The following is a 10,525-nucleotide window of genomic DNA, read 5'->3' as shown; positions in this document are numbered from 1 at the left end:
TGATCCGGAAATCAGAGGCGCGCGCGGGCGGATCGGGTGATCGGCCAGCTTCCGGGAGCGCTTAAAAGAGCGGCGTCGGGAAGTGCAGCCCCTTCTGGTGTCCCCCTGAGCCATTCCCGGTGCGAAGTTCCGAGCCGGCGGAATGAAGGGAGGCGCCTCAAGTAAGAGCGGCCGCCCGCCGAGGCCGGGGCGCTTCTCTCCTCGGGGCTCAGCCCTGCCCGTTGCGGGGGCGGGAAGGTTCGGTTGCCGTCCGCCAGGGGGTGGGGCCGCGCACCCGGACGCCGGGAGGAGGCGGCGCCGGAGCCGCCTTCCAACGAGGCGCCTCAGGGCCCGGCTCGAGAGCGAGAGGCCCTTCGCGCTCCGGCCCCGTGAAGGGCTGGGCTCTCTCGGGAGCTCGGCGCCGCCGCACTCGGTGTAGAATCGCCCGGGATCCCTGTTCAAGTTCTGTTCGTCACGATGTTGGGACTGGGCGCCTCTGCTCAGTGATCAAAAGCATCGAGAGACCTGTTTCCAGATACCGTCCCTGGCAGCTCATTCAGCCCTAGCTGCTTTAAAGCAGATGCCGAAACAACCGCAGGCAATTTTAGACTGAGGCTGCTTTGCTATAGAGTACATTGCTTGGTCTAGGTCTCAATGAACTCTAGGGGTCTCACTTCTGAGTAGCCTCACGAAGAATTGCACTGCCTTGCTTTGATCTGTCCAATGGTCAGCTTTCCCCTTCCATCAGCCTCGGTGGTCTTTAGGGCCTCTTCATGCACTGTAGAAATCAAACGTACCTTTTTAAAGATGGTGTATGCACGGCAGTCAAACCCAACCCATCACAAACTTCCCGATGTCGGTGTACAACTTGTATACGTCTTTCAAAATGCACATTTGTCATATTTTGCGGTTGTAATGCGCTCACCCTGTAGGCAGAGCACAAAAAGCTTCAGAGCTTTTTAGTGTTCTGGTGATATCTGTACAGTATTTTGGGGGTAGTTTTAAAAACAACATAAACTTCCCGCAGTTCATGGGAACAAGGAACCCTTGTTAAGAGTACTTCTCTTCAGGTTAATCAAGTTCCATTGACCCATACTGGGGTGTATTCCTAGTATGTTCCTCATACTCTACGAAGTCTTGTAATCTGTGATTACCCACCATTTAAGGATTGGTCTAACTTTTGAGTTCTTGTAAATATGGTGCACTATGTCACATACTACATAAATGACTTGATCCTGTTATGGTGTTACTTGGATACAAAACACTGGTACACAAGGAAGTAACTTTTGGAGCACACAATCTTTTGGCTGCTATTTCTACATGATAGGACATGTGTTCCTTACCTGTAGCATTTCTTTTTCCTTTCCTTTCTTTAGATTTGTTTGCTTTAGTTGAGATACAGTACAGCGCAAGTCTGTGATAATAGAATCTCCAATGTCTGTTGTATTTCAGATTACTGGAGGTCAGATCTAAGCGGCAACATGGACTCACTGGAGGAGACTGGAGGTTCCTCAACAGAGGAAACTGGAAATTCCTTAACTGAGAACTACTTTGTAAATTACACTTTCACTGACCGTTCTCATTCAGGCCGTGTGGCCCAAGGAATTATGAAGTTGTGCTTAGAGGATGAGCTCTTTGCAGATGTCACCATCTCTGTAGAAGGCAAAGAATTCCAACTGCACCGGCTAGTTCTCTCAGCTCAGAGCTGCTTCTTTCGTTCTATGTTCACTTCCAATCTGAAGGAGGCACATAACCGGGTGATTGAGTTACAAGATGTTAGTGAGAGTGTCTTTCAGCTCCTTGTGGACTACATTTATTATGGAACTGTAAAGTTGAGGGCAGAAGATTTGCAGGAGACTTACGAAGTAGCAGATATGTACCAACTAACCGCCCTCTTTGAGGAATGCTCCCGTTTCTTGGCTCGAACAGTGCAAGTGAAAAACTGTTTGCAAATTATGTGGTTGGCTGATCAGCACAGTGATGTGGAGCTCTATACGGCTGCCAAGCACTGTGCCAAGTCATACTTATCACAACTTCAAGAAACTGAGGAGTTTCTGCACCTTCCTCTCCGTCTCCTGACAGATATTGTCTCAGGTAGGTAGAATGGTTACTGAGACCTGTGGTTACTAAGGCCTTTCTGAGAGATATGGATTAATACCATGGCATTTCAGTTTCAGACCTAGTTTTGAATCAGATGCCTTTGATTGCCCTGGTACCTGGCTCTAAAGTGGACAGGAGCACCACCTTCCTGTTGGATCTGCTGTGCCTCTCAGAGGCTTTGGGTACAATAACTTGTGGTATTCCAGGTTATTTAGTGAAGATGAGGCTTGGAAGCACTTTTTAAACAGATTCTAGTCTTTCCTGGAGTAACAATTCTTTAAGGTACTGGGGGCCTCCTTCTCATCTCTTTTGCTTATGAAGTTCCACTGGGCTCTGTTCTGCTCTGTTCTCTCCCCCCCCCTTCCCCAATTGTAATTTGTTTTACACATTTCTATACCCATGTTGTTTAGTATCTACATGAAACCACTAGGAGTGGTGATGCGGAGATTTGGAGGTCTATGCAATCAGTGTGCAGATTACATCCTACTCATTCGTCACATTCCAGGGAAACTAGCAGTTTTAATAGAAATAGAAATCATTAATAGAAATGGGCTGGATGGCAGCTAGTAAATTGAAGCTTCAACTAAATACAGTGGTACCTTGGGTTAAGTGCTTAATTCGTTCCGAAGGTCTGTACTTAACCTGAAACTGTTCTTAACCTGAAGCACCACTTTAGCTAATGGGGCCTCCTGCTGCCGCCACACTGCCAGAGCACGATTTCTGTTCTCATTCTGAAGCAAAGTTCTTAACCCAAGGTACTATTTCTGGGTTAGCGGAGTCTGTAACCTGAAGCGTATGTAACTTGAGGTACCACTGTAATAGCCAGTAGTATATCCAACCTCTAACTAGGGGGCAGTATCCACCAAAGTAGAACCACTAGTTATGATCTTAAAACCCTATATGGTTTGGGAACAGGATAAATTTCTCCTGTATTAGCTTACCCATGCATTCAAATGCTCTGCAGAGACCTTTTGTTGGTTCTACATTCATTTGGTTGGAATGAAGGGGAAGGTTTTTTTATTGGAACTCCCTGCCTAAGGATGTTGATACTGTCCTCTCCTTGACCACCTGCTGCAGTGCAAAGCTCTTTCCATTTAAAAGGGCTTTTGGCTTTTAGTAGCTGGACTATACTACTGGTATGTAATCTTTCTGTCTCATATATATTTTATTGCTGTTTAATTGCTTTATTGCTTTTTCTTGGGCCTTGTTGTAGTTTATGGGTTATCTGCCTATGGGTGTTAGCAGGGCTCTAGACATTGACTTCTGTTCGTTCAAGCAGGGCAAACCCATAATCACCAATGCCAAGCAAGCATCTTGCTGTGAAGCCACTAGGCCTAGAATGCAAGATTGCTTGCTATGTCTTGCCTATCATATTTACACCTTCAGAAACCCCACAGCAGCGAGGTTATGAAAGCTGTTTATAACCCACAGCTCTAATTACCCCATCCCCTCAATCTCTGGATTAAGACCTAGCAGCTCTGCTTGGTGGTTGTGTGCTTTTCTGCTGTGGGGAACATGAAACGGACCCTTAGAGCTCTGCTCTGTTATCCTCTCTTGAGGGAGCTCTTTTTTCAGTCCGCTATCTCTAGGAATAGCAGAAATCCGTTTTGCTTGCTGTTGAAAGAACCAACTACATCTTGATTCATGTTACCTAGGAGTCTGTTTTGATAAGCTGTAAAATGTAGTTCAAAGTGTTTTGTTTTCTAGCTGCTTAAGAGGTTTTGTTACAGTCAAGCAATATATTACATTTTGTCAAAATAAAATAGCTCCTTCTGGAGATAGATTTTACAGTAGCCATATGTTCTTCAGTAATGCTATAAAGTATACTGTTAAATCTCAAATTCTTAAGTTTAATGTGTTTCACATTTGAGTTTAACATAGTTCAACCCTGATAACCACAAATACCGTTTTTGCTACTAATGTTATAAAAATATTTCACTTCATGCATCTAATACACAGCTCTTACGTAGTAAGGGTGTACCTCTTCTGCTCTTTATTTTTACTATCGCAGAATTGTTCTATAGGAAGCATTTGTGGACAGAATGCAGTGAACAGTTCTGTCAGCGCAAGAATTTCTGCTTGTGCAGCAGAATTCTCCTCTACCCCATTCGCACCCTGCACCCTCCCCAAATCAGCTGCAGAGGGCTAGAGAAAAACCCAGAACAGATTTAGGGGGCACACAGTTCCATTGCACAAGTGGAATTCTTCGCACTGACAAAACAAGTTACTCGCATCCTCCCCTATATGTTTAGCCAGGCCTGTGGAAACAAGTCAGGGGGAGCCAACATCACCTAATACATTTGGCTGAGGGAGGGTGAATTGTATGCAGCTCTGGGTGGTCATGCAAGAAGACAAATCATATGACAGTATATCTTTGTGAGGAATTGAATAACTGCAGCTCTGGTAGAATTAGCATTGAAAGGGAAATTCCCTGATCCACCAATAGTTAGGATAAATGTCCGGTTTCCTATGGCTGTCTTCATCATCTAACCCTCCTATCTGGTTTTCTGCTATCAATGTAGTTACAGAACTTCTTGCTGTTGGTCTTTGTTTTTAGCAATGTGCTCCTCAAATTCTTTTTTGTTTTTTTGCATCACTTTTCGTCCACTTGCATTTCTTTTGCCGAAGTTTGTGTTCCCCTTTTGTTCTCCTAATTTGAACAAGGCTTCTATTTTCTAACACTTGCTTGTTAACCAAATGGGCATCCTCTTGGCTCTGGTGGGACCTTTCTTAATCTGAGCATCTAATATTGTGATTTCAAACAACACCCAAGGAGTAGCATCCTCCTTTCCTTGACAGCAAAGGAGCCGTCATCCTTGGAGCGTGACAAGAGCTATCACGCTTCCTGAAGGCCTTGTCCACCAAACTCTCTTCCTTTCTCAGCCTCTCTTGGTAAGCCGCTTTGGCCTCAAGGGAATGAATTTGTTCCTTGAGAGCTGGGAGCTCATTGCATCAAGGACAAACCCAATTTTTTACACCACATACAGGGGTCAGCAAACTTTTTCAGCAGGGGGCTGGTCCACTGTCCCTCAGACCTTGTGGGGGGCCAGACTATATTTTTTTGGGGGGAGGGAGTAATGAACGAATTCCTATGCCCCACAAATAACCCAGAGATGCATTTTAAATAAAAGGACACATTCTACTCATGTAAAAACATGCTGATTCCCGGACCATTCGCGGGCCGGATTTAGAAGGCGATTGGGCAGGATTTGGCCCCCGGATCTTAGTTTGCCTACCCATGACATAGATGGTGCACATGACAAATTGTGTAATACACTGGAAAGCACACCCTCCCCACACCTCTGCTGGCATTCTACCTGCATATCTACTTTTGCAGTTTGTTTGGGTTTACTTTATTCAGAATTTGTTACTTCTGAGGGTGGAGGAACAGTGTGCTGAAGAACCTAAAAGGGATTGGACATTACTTCCTGAATAATTACGTACTAGATTGAAATTGATTTAGAGACTGAAGACCTCTTGACACACAACTCAAATATTCTATGCAGCTATGTACTCCAGGTAGTTTTTAATACTCAGTTACAAAGGTCATAATTAGTTATGATTTGTAACATGATAGTTATATTACAAAGTTTATTAAAAATTTGAACTGAGACAATACATTGCTTAGTCTCAAATATTTATTTATTCAATTTATATCCCATCCTTCCTCCCAAAAAAGCCCAGGATGGCACATGATGTATGTAGTTTCCCTTTAAGCAACAGCTAATGCCAGAACTCAGAGCTAGAGGAAACTCAGAAAAAAGCAAGCTTAATGGCCAGCATTAATACTGAATAAAGTTTAAGATTTATCTGTTGTTTGGCCTACTGACCCACTTTTTCAATTGAAATCCCTATTAACTTCTGCTGGTTTCTACAGCCACTGATCTTATTACTAGTAATGGGATTAACCAAGAACCAGCTTTCCCACAGAAGCAAAGGCCTGCTATCCTGAAGAGCAAGAAGCAGAGTACTTAATTGAATCAGGCAATGGAACTGTATTTGACTGGACTTACATCCTTGTACTGAAAGCACTGAATATTTAAAATTATTTCCAGTATGCCTGAGCAATGCAGTAACTTAAAACATGTCAGGATTTGTAACGTGGTTAAAAGTTTCTTTGTACGCAATACTGTCACCAAGAAATATACTAAATGTTATGGAGAACAGCTTTTCTAAAATGACAACAAAATTCATGTCTGTTGCAGCATCACTTCTTAAATGTCGTTCTTTGTGAGTCATATGACAGGAAAATATTTTTTAAAAATCCAAAATTAAGCAGGACAAAATGAAGGCCTAGCTGTTTAACTGTGGCAAGCAGAGAATGTAGTCTGGTCCTGTTAATAATGTTGAGGCTATGGTTACCAGATAACAAATTCATTAAGTCGATAGCCTTCGGCAGGAAATATTTTTGCTGCTTCTGTAGAATAGGAATGCTAACATGCAAGGGCTCCTGCTCTTGTTTATACCAGCTAAACCTGGTATGTGTTGGGGGGAAAGGGAATACTGTACTTGCTATGACCATGCCATGAAAATTTTATACTTTAAACATGTTTTTTTTTTATCTGCAACCATACAGATGGGGTTCCATGTTCACAGAATCCAGCAGCTGCCATAGAAACCTGGATTGGCTTCAATAAAGAAGAGCGTGCAGGTTTCTCAGACATACTGCGATCAAGTTTAAAGGTACATGACAAAGCAGTCTATTCAGTGTTTCAGCCTGCCTCCCTGTAATCAGTGTAGAAAGGTTTCCATAGTTAGAAACGTGGGCTGCCCTTGAAACTAGAGTGATGTAAGCAGTGGCAATCAGTCTGATGTGATAATAGAATTGTAAGTTCATTTTCAACAGGGGGTGGAGGAGGATCCACTGATGGGTTGCTTCTCCTACTCGATCCACTAGGCAGAATCAGCCCTGCCCTTTCAGTTCCAGAAGGTACTACAGCTAGCTGTAACAAAAAAACAAATAAAAAGCATGGCAAACCCAAAAAGGAAAACAAAATACCCCATGAAACAGAAGATTACAACTGTACTATCTTAACCTCATTTCACCCAACCATGGATACACTACTATGGTGGTTCAGAAAATGAACTTATCACTGTAAGTCCAGTGTTCTGTTTTTCTGCAGTGGAGAACGGGATGTGTGGTTGGGATATAAAACAGCAGTAGCCAGGAGGCCACTGCAGGGACCTCCTACCTTGGCACCACTTGCCAAAGCACCTTCCTGCCAAAAGACAACACAGCAGAATCAAATGTATTCCTCCTCTAGCGCTTCAATAATGTAAAAACAGGTGGTCATTGCTGCCCTGCAGATGTCAACTCAAGGGGCATTAGTGCTAAAGGCAGCAGTCAAAGCACTCCTGGTAGCGTGATCCAGAAGCTACATAGCACTTAGCTATGCATGTCCATATCCATCAAAACAGAGTAGTTGAGGAGACATTTTTTTCTTGCAAAGTGCTTGGCTAAAACAGAATCAGACTGTCTCAATTCCTTTGCTCATCCCAGGTAAATTCACACCAGCTTATGAACATCTAGTGATGCTCCTTTTCCTTAGGACCTAGCCAAAAATGATGGGTGATTAACTTCCTGAGCCCTGTGAAAAATAGAATTCCTTTTAGGAATGAATGTAGGGTGAAGGCCATTGAATCTGAGTGGAAGATACAGAGTTCTTTCCAAGATGACAGGGCTCTCTGCTCTAAAATCCTTACAGCAGAGGCAATTAACTACCAAGAAAACCACCTTATGGCTCAGACACCTTTAAGGTTTATGGTTATAAAACTTGAAATGTGATTTTGTGAGGGCCTTGTTTAGGTCCCAGGTAGAAAAACGATATACCAGGGGAAGTTTCAAGTAACTCCTTATAATACAAGGATGTGAGGCATCCTTGTATTGCATCCCTGAGACAAAAGAGAGAGCTGCCACTCGCCTTTTTGGAATATTAGGTGTCAAGCCCCAATCCAGACCATCCTGAAGGAAAGTCTGATGTTTGCAATGTGTCCTCATCTTTTCCTGCACCAGCTCACAAAGGCCTTCCAGATTACCTCGTGGGTGCAATGTGCACGAGTTTTATATTAGTTTAGAAAGGTAATGACTGCTTTGTGGTCAGAGCCTTTATGTTCTAGACCCCTCCCCTTTCAGAAAGGTTCAAGGTCTGGGTGGAGAAATTGTCCCTGGGATCTCTCTTCTCTCTACCAAAAGGATCCCAGTCCCATCAGATTGGAAAAGCAAGCCATGCTGGACCAGAAGGGAGACACAAACAATTTTATCCCCTCTGCACACACCCTTCAAATAACCCTTTAGATCATGGTTGTGGGTGAAAATGTTTATAACCTGCTCACCTTGGAAGTTGACTGAAGACACAAACAGATTACCTATATATGGATTCCCTTCTCAGCTGCTGGAAAATACTCAACTGAAATGCTAGTTTAAACTTGCTAGCTTCATAATTCAGTAACTGAACCTGCGTTTCTTAACTGTTTATCTAGTTTTCATCTTGCTCATAATATAGGAAGTTGTCTGTAATGATTGACAGCAAGTCTCAAAAAATTCAGACAAGAGTCTTTTCCAGCTCTACTTGGGGATGTTAGGGATTGAACCAGAGGCTTTCTGCATGCCAAGCATTGGCCTGGAAAGCTATATAGGTACATTATGGTTATAAAATGAAATGGAAAAAAATAGAGAGTCACAAAAGACTTCAGTCCCAGCACGTCGGCTATCAGTGGCCTAATACATTGTGGTAATTGTGGAATAGCTTACTAGTAATTTAAGCTGTGAAACCCCAAGCTAATTTGCTGTAGGTATTTCTTTGCACTTATCATTGGCCTCCTCTTGACTGAATTTCTGCATGCATACCTATGCACAACTTTAATGAAATTTTGTTTTATTGTTTAGGAAATTGGAGAGAACGTTCATATCTACCTGATTGGAAAGGAGTCATCCCGTACACATTCCCTTGCTGTCTCACTGCATTGTGCAGATGATGACTCCATCAGTGTTAGTGGTCAGAACAGTTTGTGTCACCAAATCACTGCGGCCTGCAAGCATGGTAGTGACCTCTATGTTGTTGGAGGATCCATTCCACGGCGCATGTGGAAATGCAACAACACCACGATAGACTGGGAATGGTGTGCCCCCCTGCCCCGCGACAGGCTACAACACACTCTGGTTTCTGTGCCCAGCAAGGATGCGATCTATTCACTGGGGGGCAAGACACTGCAGGACATCCTCTCAAATGCCATCATATACTACAGAGTAAAAGACAATGTATGGACAGAGACTAGCCAGCTGGAAGTTGCAGTGTCTGGGGCTACAGGTGTAAATCTCAATGGTGTCATTTATTTGTTAGGCGGGGAGGAGAATGACCTTGATTTCTTTACCAAGCCCTCTCGGCTTATCCAGTGTTACGATACCAATACAGAGAAGTGTCATGTAAAGCCTTACGTGTTACCCTTTGCAGGCCGCATGCATGCTGCTGTGCACAAGGACCTGGTGTTCATTGTAGCAGAGGGGGATTCGCTGCTGTGCTATAACCCTCTGTTGGATAGCTTCACGCGGCTCTGCTTGCCAGATGCCTGGAGCTCAGTACCATCTCTTTGGAAAATTGCTAGTTGTAATGGCAACATCTACATCTTCCGGGATCGTTACAAAAAGGGAGATGCCAACACCTTCAAACTCAATCCAGCCACTTCTGTGGTGACTGTCACCAGTGGCCTCAAGGTGCTACTCACAAATTTGCAATTTGTGTTGGCTTGAAGGAAGAAAGGTGTAGTGCCAGAACAACAAAGACATTCCTTTAAACAGCTCAGAGATGTATAGACCCCATAGCTCCAGCTCCTTGAGAAAGATCACAATACTTTAGAGAGTTCCCTGCCCCACCTTCCAACTCCTGCTCACAAGCAGCAGCATTGTAGCCACACATAGGAGGCATCTGCATTCTGTCTGGATTACTGCTGTCACTGTGGTCCCCTGCTGGTCAGCTTCTTGTGTCTCAGAACCCCACAGCTAAGAGGCGTCTTGGGCCTAAACCCTTTACCAACAAGCCCTATGCAAAATAGATGAAGTATTTGTACTGTCTTACGTTGCAGGCTATCTACTGCAGCAATCTGTCAAGGTACAAAACATCCCTTAGAGCTGCAGCTAGCAGATAAAAGTGAAGGCTCCCTCCTTTATCAGGGCTACGAAGGACAAATCTAGCAAGAGGTACTGAAAGTAACATTAGCAATGCATTGGATATGATTGAACTAGGAATAAAGGAGGCAGCCATCCCCGACTGTGTTACTACCTGGCAAAAAACAGAAAGCTTGGACCCTTGCCCTCATTTAGAGGGCTCATTCTGTGACATACGGGGGGGAAAGAACGTGTTAAAAGAGGAGAATCATGTCAAACCTATTTGTTGATACTGTAAGATCCTTGGGGTGCAAGTCTCAATAAAGGCCTTCCGGAACAACACAA

General features: G+C 43.8%; 1 protein-coding gene across 3 annotated transcripts; it reads left to right on the top strand.

Annotated features, from left to right (window-relative positions):
- The first annotated feature begins 20 nt into the window (after positions 1–20).
- KBTBD4 (kelch repeat and BTB domain containing 4) lies at positions 21–10,525 on the top strand. Of its 3 annotated transcripts, none has more exons than XM_083457038.1 (4): positions 21–161; positions 1,432–2,073; positions 6,656–6,762; positions 8,966–10,525. In XM_083457038.1, the coding sequence occupies exons 1-4, from the start codon at positions 143–145 to the stop codon at positions 9,824–9,826; spliced, it is 1,629 nt and encodes a 542-aa protein (XP_083313164.1). In that variant the 5' UTR covers positions 21–142; the 3' UTR covers positions 9,827–10,525. The 3 variants fall into 3 exon arrangements, with proteins under 3 accessions (XP_083313164.1, XP_083313165.1, XP_083313166.1); XM_083457039.1 differs by lacking the exon at positions 21–161 and adding an exon at positions 289–577; XM_083457040.1 differs by lacking the exon at positions 21–161 and adding an exon at positions 332–482.

This window comes from Podarcis tiliguerta, assembly GCF_965153285.1.
Source record: "Podarcis tiliguerta genome assembly, chromosome: 1".
NCBI classification, from domain to species: Eukaryota; Metazoa; Chordata; class Lepidosauria; order Squamata; family Lacertidae; genus Podarcis; species Podarcis tiliguerta.
The sequence above is the reverse complement of the archived record's forward strand: the minus strand, read 5'-3'. Positions and strand labels throughout refer to the sequence as shown.